At 34.5% G+C, this 14,984-nt stretch overlaps 1 protein-coding gene across 3 annotated transcripts in view; it reads right to left on the bottom strand.

Moving 5' to 3' along the window:
- The window catches only part of STAT4 (signal transducer and activator of transcription 4), a 105,117-nt gene that overhangs the window by 29,712 nt on the left and 60,421 nt on the right, over window positions 1-14,984 (bottom strand). For all 3 annotated transcript variants that reach the window (XM_069577889.1, XM_069577890.1, XM_069577888.1), the window contains exons 4-13: window positions 14,641-14,739; window positions 12,034-12,126; window positions 11,042-11,120; window positions 8,268-8,353; window positions 6,396-6,547; window positions 4,441-4,599; window positions 3,551-3,643; window positions 690-749; window positions 364-381; window positions 182-275 (exon numbers count right to left, since the gene is read on the bottom strand). In XM_069577889.1, coding sequence (XP_069433990.1) covers window positions 182-275; window positions 364-381; window positions 690-749; window positions 3,551-3,643; window positions 4,441-4,599; window positions 6,396-6,547; window positions 8,268-8,353; window positions 11,042-11,120; window positions 12,034-12,126; window positions 14,641-14,739 — 933 coding nt within the window. The remainder of the gene's footprint in view (window positions 1-181; window positions 276-363; window positions 382-689; window positions 750-3,550; window positions 3,644-4,440; window positions 4,600-6,395; window positions 6,548-8,267; window positions 8,354-11,041; window positions 11,121-12,033; window positions 12,127-14,640; window positions 14,740-14,984) is intronic.

A 14,984-nucleotide genomic window follows, 5' to 3' on the forward strand; every position in this document is an offset into this window, starting at 1 on the left:
CACACAAAAATAAACTCAAAATGGACTAAAGATCTAAATGTTTTATTTCTCAATACAATCCTTAATTCACATAAGAAACACTAAAGAACAAAACACATTAAATTATAAGGTCTATTAGTTTAGATGTGTCTGATTTGGAGGGGTTGGGGGGGAACTTGGGTCATTTCACTACTTAACTCACCAAATGTCGAAATTCTACAGAGAGACTCCCATTGGAAGATTCTTCAATGGACATGGCTTTGACATGAGTTCCACAAAGTACAAATCTTCGATTGCTAGAGAGGAAATCTTAGCTATTTACAATGGTCTCAGGTAAAAATGTATTTATGGGAACAACAAAAAAATCTAAAGTAAATGTCTTACCTTAGAGTTGAAGCATTCCTGTAAAACCAAGAAGATTCTTTAAAATGAGTTATTTAATAGATCTGGAAAAAGACTTTTCTATGCTACTTTAGAGGATGAGGAGAGTATATAAAATTTTATTTCATGTCTTTATATTAAAATTTATAAAGTCAGTCTTCATTGGAGTTCTGTTAAATGTTTGAACTTTAAAGTCAAATATTGAAGTACATTGATACATTATGTTAGAGAAGTAAAATTAAAAGTTAAAAATTATCCTATAAAATAAGGACAATTCTTCTTAAAAAGTCTTACAATTTCATGTTTCAAAATGGAAATTAAAAACTTACTTGTCAATTGATGCTTTCACCTTTACCTGATAATTTAGTTCTGGTAATTTTATTAGCAGTCTGGAAAAAACACATAAAGAATTAAAGATAAAAATTTTCATGGCTAAAAGCCTTTTTATATGTAAAGATTTAAATATATTTATGCCAAATATATATAAATCAAGCTCACATTATTTCCAGTCTTATGTTCATGTGTTTTGAAAATGTCAATTCCTCTTTACTTTGTCATTTTACTAATATTGACATCACCCACTTAATAGAACACATATTTGGAAAGTATTTTCATGTTGCGTTAGTTGATGTGTGTTAGATAATACATTGGCTAGATCAGAAAAATAGCTACATATTTTGGCTAAAGCCTAAATTTGGGTTAGACATATAAATAAAAGAAAAAACTTTTGTAAATCTATTTATGTGGATTCATTTAATTCTCATATTATAAAAAAATTGTAAGCTTAGTAAAACTAAATGTTTTGATAACTGTTTTATGGTAAAATACTGAGAAAGACTAGGACTCTGATAGAATATGGAAAATTCCACTTCAAATGCATTTGCAGACTTTAAAGATATTACATGTAAGTAACAGCAAAAATTTTATAACTGAAAAAGACCTAATTTCACACAAACAAATGATTAAAGGTCAGAATAACAATTCCTTTAATTCCTTCAGGTGTCTCCTTAGCTTTCCCCAAACTTTCTAAGCTGTACCCTCTGACATAACCTCTCTGCAGGTTCAGTTTAGTTTCAGAGGTATTCATTCAGTCAGTCACTCAGTCATTCATTTACATATACACTCATCCCAAACATTGTTTATTCACGCAGCTGCATTGAGCTTCTTATATAAACCCAGTACAGCCCCAGGCAGTGGGAAACTGGCATAATGAAGATTAGGGAAGGAGCACAGTAGACATGGCGATACATCAAAGGAAGAAGTCCAGCTAAACAGATGAAATTTAAAGAATGGTGGTAAGCAGCTGATTGACATTAGAGAAATATGACCATAGATAACAAACAACCCAAACAAAACAAAAAGAATGTATCAAGGTTTCTTAAAAATCCTGTCAGAACTGGTTTTGGGCTTTGGGATATGATAATATAGCTGCTGGTAGTGAGAAAGTCATATGAAGTAAGATGAAGTGGTTTCCCTTTTTGCCTTCCTCTCTATCCTGTATCAAGAAGGATCTGACTCACTTCAAGTGCTGATGACAAAAGGGAGTCCCATGTCACCTCTTTTCTTTGAAATAGGAGGATGGAATGCTTTGGTAGAGTGGGGTTTTAGGAAAAATCTTGAATACTAAGTAAAGGATCAGCTGTCAAGACAGTGGGGGAATTGGGTACAGAAAAGAAGAATGGGGACTGAACAGTAGATGGAAGAGGAGGGCAGAATACCCTTGCCAGGGACCAATGGTCTATGCCTCTGGCAGTCAGTTTAAACAACATGCCAGGTGATGCCCATTCAAGGACCTCTTCCACTCAGAGTTCTTTGTTGAGCAATCCCTACTCATCTTCCCTTTTGCCCCAGAGAACATCTTAGACTGAATATATCATATACGGGTGTCTCAAGGGAAAGCGGGATATATGCACTACCCCACTATCCTATTTCCCTTTAGTGTTACAGTTTTCTGAGTTGTATAGAGATGTGGGGATGAGAAAGGAATACATTTGAAAATAAGAAAATTTTAAAAAGGAACCTGGTTTTTGTTTTCTATTTTTGTATCTTAGTGTGGTGGTGCAAATTCACACAAAGGAAATGATTCAGAATTTCAAGTAGGGTTTCCGAAATGCAAATGAAAGACAAATGCCTTCCTTTAAAAAATGCAGTTCCTAGGTGATGGATGTCAACTAAACTTATTATAATCATCATTATGCCATTTATGCACATCAAGTCTTTAGGCTTAAACTTACACAGTGTTGTATGTCAATATGTCTCGATAAAATGAAACTGAACTAAAAATGGAGTTTCAATAGTGCTCTGTGACCAAGGATGCTACCATGGGATCTTAACTACCATCTACCATGGCATCACAGCCTCCTGTACTGGTCTGGAATTTCAGCTTTCCAGAGATAACCTAGTGATTAGGAATTTAAAGCTTTGGGACTTAGAGATTGAGGCATGATGACAATATCTTTGAAAGTCTGAAGTCAAACTCATTACTTTAAAAATGTCATTAGGAAAGCTGTATGTGTTAGTTTGCTCATGAAAATGAAAAGAATCACATACATAGATAAAGCAGCAACAACATAATCATTTCTCTTTAAATCAAGTACATAATAAGGATGTGCTGAAAATCATGGTGTTGAGAGTTTTCATGGAAAATTCAATAAGCTAGTTTCTGGGTGATCACAGGTAAAGAATGTGCCACTATATGCCTGGATAGGATATTGGAACCTTCTACAACCTGTTCCAATCCATCTTCTCAATTCTCTCACTCCCCGCTCCCCATGCTTATAGAACAGTGACTCCTTATTTTAGAAAGTCCTTATTTCTAATAGTGTCTCTCTCACACCCCTGCTCTTCCCTCAAGGTCCTTCCTCACAGTGACCACAAGCATTCTCTAGGCTCCCCAGTCTTCTTCTCAAGTCCATCTTCTGAGCAATTAATCCCATGTCATCTGAAACTGTGACTTCATACTTTTATGCTAATAACTCTCATGCCCTCATCTTCATTGCTCCACTCTTTGTAAGTAGGGCTCTCACGTGAATATTTCTGTGGGTATTTAATTTACCATAGCTGGGCATGCAGGAGTCACTCGATAAAGAATAGTTGCCTGAAAGCCACATTGAAAGAAATGAGCCTTAATTACACAGTAGCATATTACATAGCACCATAAATATGAAACAATAGAATACATTCTGCCTACCTTAGCTTTACTGTAAACTGAATGAGAGTCTTAAGTACCATTGGCCTCTGAGGGTGGGTTGGCATGCATGGCTGTCGTTCAACCACAAATGAGCTGGGGTCAAAGGAAATAAAGCGTGTCATTTGAAAACACTGAAGACATTGACAGGCTGAAAACCACAGAGTAACAGGATGCTGTCCTCTTATAAAATAAAAAATTTCTACACTTATAAGACATTCAAACTCCCATTAGGCTCAAATCTTTCCAAGACGTCACATAAATAATTACCAAGAGATGGGAAATGCCTAAAGATTTCCGTAAGTAACAACAGTAAATAATTCTTAATTATTATATTTAGGTCAAGAATAAAAGCCCCAGTCTCCTTTTATCATAATAAACATCAAGTAGAAAGTAATTTCATGCCATTTTTGACCTAGATATCAGGATTTCTGGTACACAATAATACTTTTTTCTTTAGATGAGCTTATAAACATAAACATATTCTCCACCCTTCATTTTTTGAATATGTATTGATACTTGAGTAGAAATCCTTGAAATCTTTTTTTCTAAAATATGAAAAATGAACTTTGGGTGGGCAACATGGTGACTCATGAAAAACTGGGTTAGGTGGTGGAAGAAGTGTTGATGAATAAACAGTGATGAGTAAAAAAATGTTTCTGGAACTCTCTGGAGCTTTGTTCGCTGCACCCTAAAGCTCATTGTTTAACACTTCTCTCCCATTCCTCCACCTGAATACCAAAACCAAACCAGGATGTCCTCCCAACTACATAGAACTGAAGCTGCCAGGAGGCATCTAAATGGATAACACTTGACCTACCCTCTTTTTTTAAGCTGAAGTATAGTTGTACAATTTGTTTAAGTTGCAGGTGTAGAGCAAATTGTTGACTTACTTCTTAAAAAGGTTGTAGATCAAGAAGGTGACTCTTTCTAGCAGATGTGGTCTTTGCAATGGGATAGGATCTCCTTCGTATGTCATTTTCGTAGATTGCTCCTCTAATTTCTCCAACTGCCTTCTGAGTTGGAACAGACTTTCTGCCAACAGTGTAAAGCTATTGAACAGTCAATGAAAAATGCAGATAGTTTTTTTTCTACTAAACTCCACCATTTTAACTATTTAGCAAGTATTACTAAATAATTATTAAATGAATTAGTCATTTAATTCCATTAGATTAGTGACAGTGTTTTTTACATTTATTTTCCTAACACAGGTTTTCTCTAAAATGCTGATAGATGTTAACTGTTTTCAATGTTTTAAAAATTTTACCTTCAGTTTTATACAAATCATTTAGAAAATTTTGTGAATGTCTGGGTTCAAATTCCTTTGTTTTTAAAGTATTTTTATGTATTTGGCTTCACTGAGTCTTAGTTGTGGCACACAGGGTCTTTAGTTGCAGTATGTGGGAACTAGTTCCCTAACCAGGGATCAAACCCAGGCTCCCTGCATTGGGAGCACAGAGTCTTAGCCACTGGACCACTAGGAAAGTCCCCCCAAATTCCTTTTATCATCTTTTTTAGAAGTCTATTAAACACATATATTTTTAAAAGATGGTACTCGCTAAAAGGCAAAGAGAGCAAGTTTAAAACTTTAAAAATATATTTTATGAAAAAAAATATATTTTATGAAGAATCTTATGTGTAAGAATACTGATGGAAAAAATAATGTGACCTCCCTCCATATATATTTATACAAGTCCTAAATATTAACCAAAAGATTGTCAATGGATCTTTCTGAAGAAAATTATCTGCTTAGAGTTTTGCACCTTGGATCTCACTTAAGAAATGGAGGTGGCAGCTTGGGCTGGAAGTCTGGGAAAGGGGGGATAGAAAGGGCCTCCAACTAAGAGGAGGCAGACGTCTCATCACACTTACCTAAGTCCATGTGCCCTGACAGCAGCTCTTTCTAGTTAGACTTTATTCCCCACAACATGGTAGAAAGAACTGTCAACCCCTTACTGAATTTGGTATAAGCACCATTTCTGCTATGCTCTCTCTTCCTCCCTTTATTGTTTATCTTGTTTTCACAAAAACAGTGAGGTTAGTGAATCAAAATATTTCCCCAAGGAAATCAACAAATTTTAAAAGGAGCCCAGTTACTTTTCTTGAGAAGTAGTCCTGGAAGTGCGGAGCTTTTAGTGCAAGTGTGCCCAGTTATATGTGTTTTCATCACATTGGATTGTACCCCAGGAAAGCAATTTTCGATTCAATCAAAAATTTTCCTTCTTTTTCATCATATTTTCTAATTGCTCCTTCACTCAGAGAATTTCCTTTTGCACTGATGAAGGGGAAAACCCTATAAACCTTTGTTTAGTACAAAGGATAATATCTGTACATGATTGTACGCATGTGTACACAGGCAGGGGATGCTATGTTGTATTAGCCACTTGAGATTTGTCATTTAACTACCAAAACAAATCATTTTGTTAAAAACACATAACTAATGCTTAGTTTTATGTGGACATCTTAAGATACACATTTTAAAAATGAGATACAGTGTTTGAAGCCAGTGCTTCTCATGCTCTTCAAGAAAGTGTATTTATTGATGATTTGAAAAAAATTCATTTGAGTCTTTTAAGACTGCATGTTGACATATTATATATGAGAAAATGAGCAATTCTTATGCATTCTATAGATTTCTATAGATGCTTTATTATTCTCCCCCAAGGAATGGGAATTCAGAACACTTAGACAATTACATCTATTTGTATTCAAGAGTTCCAGCTGCTCATAAGCCATCAACAAGCTGAATGAACTGAGGCTAAGGTCTAAGCCTGCCTTCTCCAGCTCAGCGACACTGTGTGTGTACTTCCTGTGGTTTTCACTAGAAACTAAAGTCAGGGCGTTTTACCAGTTTTGAAGCTGGTCGAGCCCATTGTGGAGTGGACCTCCAATGCAGGCGATTTGCTGTCGCCTCTTCCAGTCTTGCAGCTCCTCCACCAGCATGCTGTTCATTAACAAGTCCGTCTCATTCACTATTTGTGTCATCTTACTCAGGGCTTCCTAAAAACAAAAGTGACTACTGAGAAGATTCTTATGACATGCAACCAAAGTCACTCACAATTCAATCTAGAATACAGTCTGCCTAACCTGGGAGATAAAACTTTGGGTTAAAATTTTGACCAAATATTTTACCAAATACTACCTTCTATTTGCCATAGGACTGCCTTTTCAAATAATTTAATTATGGCAATTCAATAACATCATGAAGTAAAAAGCATGATCACAGTTAACATTCTCATAATATCTCACAATAGCCTCATGTCATTAATATAAATATGTTGAATTTGTAACTCCTGTGACAATATTGAATCCTGTAGTCATAGAAGCCATTTATCTGCTTCTTAAAAAGCCATTTATAAATTGAATTTACATTCTTATAAATATCTTAATGCATTAATTCTTAAATGTACTGACTAAAATTTGAGCCTCTCTGTGTTAGTTTTTGGGCTTCTCAGATGGCCCTAGTAAAGAATCTGCCTGCCAGTGCAGGAGACTTAAGAGAAGCAGGTTTGATCCCTGAGTTGGGAAGATCGCTGGAGGAGGGTATGGCAACCCATTCCAGTAGTCTTGCCTGGAGAACCCCATGGACAGAGGAGCCTGGCCCAACTATAGTTCATGGGGTCACAAAGAGTCAGACACAACTCAAGCATTATAGCACACACAAATGTTAGTATTTATCATCACTTTATCTGGGTTTGGGGAAGCATAGTGGGAGAGGATAATTTTCAAAGGCTTAGGGATTAGAAGATGTGAATTTCTACCCTGGCTTGGCCACAGGCTATGTAAATTTGAACAAGTCATTTTACTTTGCTTTCTCATCTATACAGTCAGGTAAATGGACTGAATTATTTCTGAGGTTCCCCTTCTCCTTAAAATTTTATTTAAAGTAGAATAAGATAGCATGCATAAAATGTATAGCATAGATTCATTATGTATAAAAGTATTAAGCTTATCTTAGGTTAAATATTTACATATTTAAAACCTGACATATGGTTATTTAAGTTTATAATTGATTTAGGGTGAAAATAATTTTACATTTATTTGTGCTTACACAAATTCCTGCACAAAAAAGTGAAGCCAAACTTTTAGAAATAAACTATCGATTTCAGTAACTGGTTAATTTCAGTTGTGTCTCTTTTCAAAGAGAGGTAGAATTGAAATTGAGATATTTCCCCTCTTTTAAAATATTTTATTGAGCCAGAAAAATATCCTTCCTCTCCTTGGGAAGAGATGGGATTGAATATGTTCAGGATTCAGTGGACTATTCTGAAATCTACAAAATTATTTAGTACGTCATTTCTCATAACAGAAACTGGGACACATTTCTGCAATAAAATTTTAGTAGTCATCAAGTAATATCTTAATTATACATGTACAGTAGAACACATCTCAGCATATTAAGTACAGCAACTAAAACAGTCATGTCTGAAATAATGGCAAATAAAAACTGGGTAAAATGTTCTTGAAATTAATGGTAGCTATAGTACAGGTACCACATAAGCAGAATAAATAGACTCTAGAGACAGTCTGCTTTGTAAACTTAGGTAGAGAAGCATGGCAAACAGTATGATACTCTTCCTAGAAACATTGCATAAATGGAACTGATAAAATCATTCAGCCTAAACAGAACTGATAAAATCAAAGAGCTTCTTTTCAGTAAGACTGGATATACAAAAAGGAGAAAAATAGACAAAAGGTCAAATTAGAGTTCTTCACTAGCCTTTCTTTTGAAGTCCAGGCTGTTCAGCATTTCCTGCAGAGTTAAAACTTCCTGATTCATTAGGGCACTGTTCTTGTCACCCTGATCTGTGAAGAAGAGATCAGATTTAGAGTCCTCTCCAAGGAAAAGGTCTTTGACGTGAAAGCCAAGCTGGCTGTAACCTGCCATCCTAAGATCCAGGATGTAAGAGCAGAAATGGGGCCATTAGTGATGAGCTTGGAAGTAAATCCTTGACAGCTCATATTGCCAGGAAGGATTACATCCAAGCACGCCAGAGATGAACTCTCTATCTTACAAACCTTGAGAGAACACCATTCTTCACGATATTCCTTTTAGGGGCCAGTAGAGAGGAGATACAAACGTTTTTCTAGTGGACTCTTTATTAGATCATCTCTACATTGACAATGACTTTGGCTGGTTGGCATGTGTAAGAAAGGAAGAGGCCTTTCTTTGTGCTCATGATTAAATCATATTGACCCCTCCTGATGTCTTGACTCAATCTCCTGCAAGGGTTGTACTTTTATACACAGTCTCATGAACTAATAATGACTAAATCCTTTGCTTTCTCTTTTTCTTTGCAAAACAAGCTAGACTCACAATGAAACCAGAAGAAGTGGGAGTTGCAAATTAAGAAAAATCTCTGGCTGAAAAAACCCCAAATGATTTATCCTCTTAAATGGAAAAAGTACAATAAACATCATATTATTTAATTTGAACTTAAAAATGTATTGGTATACAGTAAGTGACTATTTATACCAACTGTTCATTATCTAAATGAAGGCCTAACTGTTCATATATCTAAATGAAGGTCTGGAACACTGATAGGGCTTCAGTAATTGTGAAAAAAAGGCTCCTGAACAATGTTGTAGCAAATTTCTCTACAAAATAGCACTGGTCTCCAAGAAGTATTTCTGGCTGTATTAATTCACAAATTCACTAACTCCTAGATCCCATGTATAGCAAACTCTTACTTAGACAGCATTTTATGAACTCAAAACTTAATTAGCTAATACTTTTCATTCTTCACCAGCAAGGATATAACTTGTTTCCCATGTATCTTTCATTTCACTTAAAACATTTCCTTTCACTTATAACCGACAAAATAAATACTTGGTGATTTAAGTGATAAAATAATCATTTTTATTCTTCATACTGCTTATGAAGTACTGAAAGATATTAAAGTAACTAATTGTAAAATAAGTTCAAAAATAATGTTATTGTTATAATCTATTTTATCATATTCTAATTCATAAAATTGGTAGTTCACATATGAAATTTAGAGTGAGGCTGCTTTCAATGAAATGTAATAGTTGATTAAATGTGCAGTTGTTCTAAACCTTTTTAAGATCATGAACCCCTTTGATAATATAATCTGACAAAACCTGTGTTGTGTGAATTTCTCCAAAGGAAAAAAAAATTGTACATACAAACAATTATGCATGTACAAAACTGTACACACAATTGTGCATACAAATTCATGAACATACTTATAACATAATAAATCAACATTTCATGGGAGTCAAGACATCCTGAAGGTGCCAGGAGAACATGTCACATCTCACCTATGCCAGGGAAAAATAATATCCTCTCTTTGAAATATTAGATAGGAAGTTAATAAGCATTTGATCACAATCATCCATATTATTTCCTTCCAAATAAATTTTAAGCTAGCATTTCAATAGTTAAGGATGATTTTGTAAATCATCTATAAAAAGAATTTATATCTAATGTGTTTTTAAAAATTATTTTAAAATAATTTTAGAATTACAAGAAGTTACAAAAAATAGTATAAAGTTCCCATATAGACTTCACACAGCTTCCTCTAATGTCTTACATAACCATAATACAATGGTCAAAGCTAGTTGATTAACACTGGTACAATCCTATTAACTAATCTAGACCTGATTAAAATTTCTCTAATTGTTCCACTAATTGCAGTGCACTTTAAGTGACCAATCTATTATTACTTGTAAATCTTAGATCTTTGTAAATATTCTCATTCTTTCCTTATATTTCTTTAAAAACACCTAATTGTAACATTGCAGGCAGACGCTTTAACCTCTGCACCACCAAGGAAGCCCCAAACAACTTCAATATTTAACCACAAAGAAATAGTGAAATAAATTGCGGTGTTCTTACATTTTGATATTTATATAATTATTGAAATTATATATGTGGAGATTCTTTTAATCTGAGGAAATATGTAAAATAAAAGTTTAGCTTAAAATACTATTCAAAAACTATGTGCAAGTTGATTTCATTTTTTGTAAATAAATCTCTATGGATGTATTTTGAACATATAGAAAGGGCTGGAGGAAAATATGCTAGCATTTTGATGGTGTTTTTGTGTGATTTTTAAATTTATAATTTTTTTCTACTTTCCCAATTTCCTACAGTGAATAACATTTCTACTTTTAATTTTAAAAAATTATAGTAAAAAACTCACCTAGAGATAATATTAGTAATTTCCTGATCATAATAGACAGTTATTAATCCTTTTCTTAATTATGATAATGATATTTTGATTCTACAAGAAAATGTTCTTAGCTTTTGGAGAACCATTCTGAAATAGGGGTTATTTCTCATGAGCTTTATAATTTGAATAGTTGGTAAAAAATATATATTTATATGAAGAGAAAAGGAGGAAGTAAATTAAGTTCTCTTCTCCTGCATTCTCTCTTCAAAAAAAAAGGGACTAATTTATCAATTCTTTCAGGAAAGAAGAAACCCTAGTCATGTCCCTTTGTGGAATTGTAGACAAAACAAAAACTTACCCATTGTCTGAATCGTTTTATACCTGTAATCAAATTCATCTTGTAGATCTTCTAAATATTTGGTGTCTTGTTCTGTCATCTTTTTACAAAAGAAAACATACTCTGTTGTTGCAATTAATCATGCCAATGAAATAATACCATCCATCATCAGTATTTCAAAATACACTGTTTAGTGCTTCCAATCTCCAGTAATATCCCAGACTAATTATATATTATAGAACCACAATTTCTAAAGAGTTAATTCCCATGAGAACTGAATATCTCTGGAAGAACCAGACTGAAGTTGCTCTTCCATTTTCTCTTCCTAAGTGTTTGTAAATTTCAGCATCTTGTCTCTCATTTCTCAGTAAATTCCAAATGATGCTACTAACATATTTTTTATAATATGGATACTTTATCCACTTAGCTCCATATAGCTCTGTATTAATGTACCAACTATCTTTTTGCTTAAAGTCTCCTTTATAAAAGGACATATATGACAATACAGTCTAAATTATTTCCTCTGAACCTCTTAGAAAATATTTATGCCTCCTCTGTGTCTCCTGTTCATTCCTGTCTTCGAGATTTTTGGTTTTACTCTTCTCCAAATCTAGTGATGTTTTCTGCTCAGACATAAAGATGTCAGAATCTAAGCTAAAGGCTTTTCATATAGTATTAAATCTCATGTAGTCCTCCCAACCAGCCTGTTAGAGTGGTTATTCTTACTTCTACAGATGAAGAAGCAGAGGCTTGGAGATGTAAAGTAACTTACTTGCCTGAAGCCACATGGCTTCTCATTGATGGAGACTGGTGTGACTCCAATTTTCAGTAAATTGAAGTTCAACGCTTTCTCCAAAGAAATCTTTTCTAATATGAACATAGTGTGTGAGAGATATTTATTTTATAACCAAGTACCCCATGACTTCTGTACACAGTAACTTTGGGCACACAAGAGAAAGGTGCCTAGAATGGGGACCACTGCTCGCCTTTTCTATCTATAAGAGATCACTCACCTGCACACTATTTTTAATGGCAGCCACTTTGTGCTCCACATTCCTCTGTCTTTCTGAAACTGAAGAACTTTGTAAGGATTTCTCCAGAGGTCCCTGGAAAAACATTTTGAAATTTCAACATATTAAAAAATTTTTTTTGATATGGACCATTTTTAAAGTCTTTATTGAATTTGTTACAATATTGCTTCTTCTTTTTTTAAATGTTTTGGCTTATAGGTTGCAAGGCATATGAGATCTTAGCTCCCTGACCAGGGATCAGACCTGTACCCCCTTGCACTGGAAGGCAAAGACTTAACCACTGGACTGCCAGTGAAGTCCCTGAAACTTCAACATATTGATGAAACAGGCTTGTGATGAATGTAGTATATGTAATATACTTTGAACTGAGGTCTGGATCAGTATGATATAAAATATTCTACAGCCATTAAAAACCATGCTGTAGAAAAATATTTAATCACGTACGTGTATGTGTGCTCAGTTGCTTCAGTCTTGTCTGACTCTTTTCGACTCTTATGGACTGCAGCCCACCAGGCTCCTTTGTCCATGGGATTTTCCAGGCAAGAATACTGGAGTGGGTTGCCATTTCCTCCTCCAGAGGATCTTCCCAACCCCAGGATCCAATCCATTTCTCTTGCATCTCTTGCAGTGGCAGGTAGGTTCTTTACCACTAGCGCCACCTGGGGAGCCCTTAAGGACATACGAGTAGTGTTAAAGTATGAAATAGAGCAAATTATAAGACACTATATGTTTGCGATCTTTGTTGCTTGTGTATGTATGTATTTACTTATAAATATCTAGATGTATGAATAGACATATAAACTCAAGCACATGTGATTGGAAGAACACATACACCAAAATATAATCATTTGTTATCTTTGAACAGTGAAATTACAGGTGATTTTATGGTTAAAATTTTTTTTCCTGTTTTTCTACATCAGACCCATGTGACTTTTGAGATTCTATAAGATGTGAAACTACATTATGCTGTACTTGAATTCAGAATTAAGGATGTTGAATCTGCCAGGATGAAATTTATTTTTATTTTGGAACAAAGAGAGTTTGCTAAAGAATATGTAAAAATGTTAGCCTGGTTAAGTATTAATGGAAAGACTAACCAGCTACTCCAAGCCATGTTTCTTGGTCACTCTAATAACCTATCTGAGTTTGTTCTTGAGATACAACGTTTACATAGATGGCTAGAGTTGAGAGAATGTCCATAGACCCTTCACCTTATACTTGGATAGGGAGGTATGGTTAGAAAGGGTGATGACTAAGTAGAAAATGAGTCCCAGAACCTCAAGTGGAACCCAGGTCCTTAACTTTCCATCAAATGTTCTTTCAACTGTATCACATTCTTCAGATGATTTGTAAAATTGCCTCTCTCTCATTTTGGCTCCCATTATTTCTCTGTGTGTGTGTGTGTGTGTGTATGTATATATCTCCATATATTGTCTACTGCTTTGAAGTTTACAAACCAGTGCTTCTTTTGTGGTAGTATGTAGTACTAGAAGATTGAGGAATGATTTTGAAGAGCATCTATTCAAATAAATGTTTCTAACTTGGCTCATATCTGATATGTGAAGAGAACAACAACAATACACACTCACACACATATATATAATGACTAGAGATAAGAGGGCTACAAAAGAGGACAACTGAGAATATATGAAAATAGCATATATTAGTAATAGAATCTTAATTTTCATCCAAATTTTCACTGAATCAAACTATGTTTACTTTAGAAACTTATTAACTTTAGATTCTAAAATTAAAGATGATACATTCTTATTCACATCTAAAAAATAAGAGCAAGTTGTTAAAACTTCATACTTCTCTAGAAACAACCATAAACTGACAGCAAGCAAATCTGAGAATTTTTAATAGTTGAAAAAAAGATAGTTTTGTTGGATCCTCAAAAATAAATACAGTAGTGTGAATCACTAAATTATTCAGCATGACATTTGGAAAGCTGATTATCTACATGCGCTTTCCTTTTTAAATGGAGTATTCCCAAGGCCTTCGTTAACTCCTCTACTTATCTTTGTCGGGGACTCTGAATTCATTCAGCTTAGTGGGATAAAATATACTCTAAAATATGGCACGGCAGAGCACACTGAAACAAGTATGAAAGAAGTATTTATGGAGTTTCTGTAAGACAAAATTCCTGCTTATGGACTAGTTTGGACCTGTGGTGTAGGAAACTGGGAAATACTGAAGGGTTTTGAGCAAGATTGTCCCGAGGATAAACATGCTGAAAGAAACAGAGCCTAAATGGTACTTAGGAATTCAGCCAGGAAGTGGTTACTCTGTTCCTCAGCTGATATTGTAAGACCACAGATCAGAGTGTGAGCAGTGGAAACAGAAAAGAACGTATAGATAAGATTCTAGAAACAAATTCTGGAAAGACTTGGTACCTATCTCAGTAAGAAGGCAGAGAAAAGAAAGCAACTATTCAAAGATGATCCCAAGAACCTTGATTCCAATTGGCTGAACGGATGATGGCACCATTAATGTAGACAGAAGAAGATGGTTGGAAAGAAGATTAGAATTTCTGTTTTAGAAAAATTGCGTTCTCGGTGAAAAGATTGCAACTCGAGAAAGTATTACCTGAACAGGCATGTTGGCAGCAGCCAATATTCTCCTCTCTTCCCTTAAACAATTTGAAATAACCACAGCTACATGCATTGGGTTTCCATGAAATTTTCCCTGAAAAAAATTGAACAAAAACAACATAAAATCTTAAATACATACATCACTATTTGAAGATTAAAATAACCTCCCAATAAATATGTGAAACTGTTTGGGATTTGTTTCAACTATCTATTCTCTTATAGCCACAGAAACTTATATTGGGAGTGTAGACATCTATGTAACATATTGTTCTGTCTCCAGAAGTTATTCTTAAATATTAAAAATACTTCTTGAGCACCTTTGCAGGAAAGGCTCTGAAA

This window comes from Ovis canadensis, chromosome 2, assembly GCF_042477335.2.
Source record: "Ovis canadensis isolate MfBH-ARS-UI-01 breed Bighorn chromosome 2, ARS-UI_OviCan_v2, whole genome shotgun sequence".
Classification (NCBI taxonomy): domain Eukaryota; kingdom Metazoa; phylum Chordata; class Mammalia; order Artiodactyla; family Bovidae; genus Ovis; species Ovis canadensis.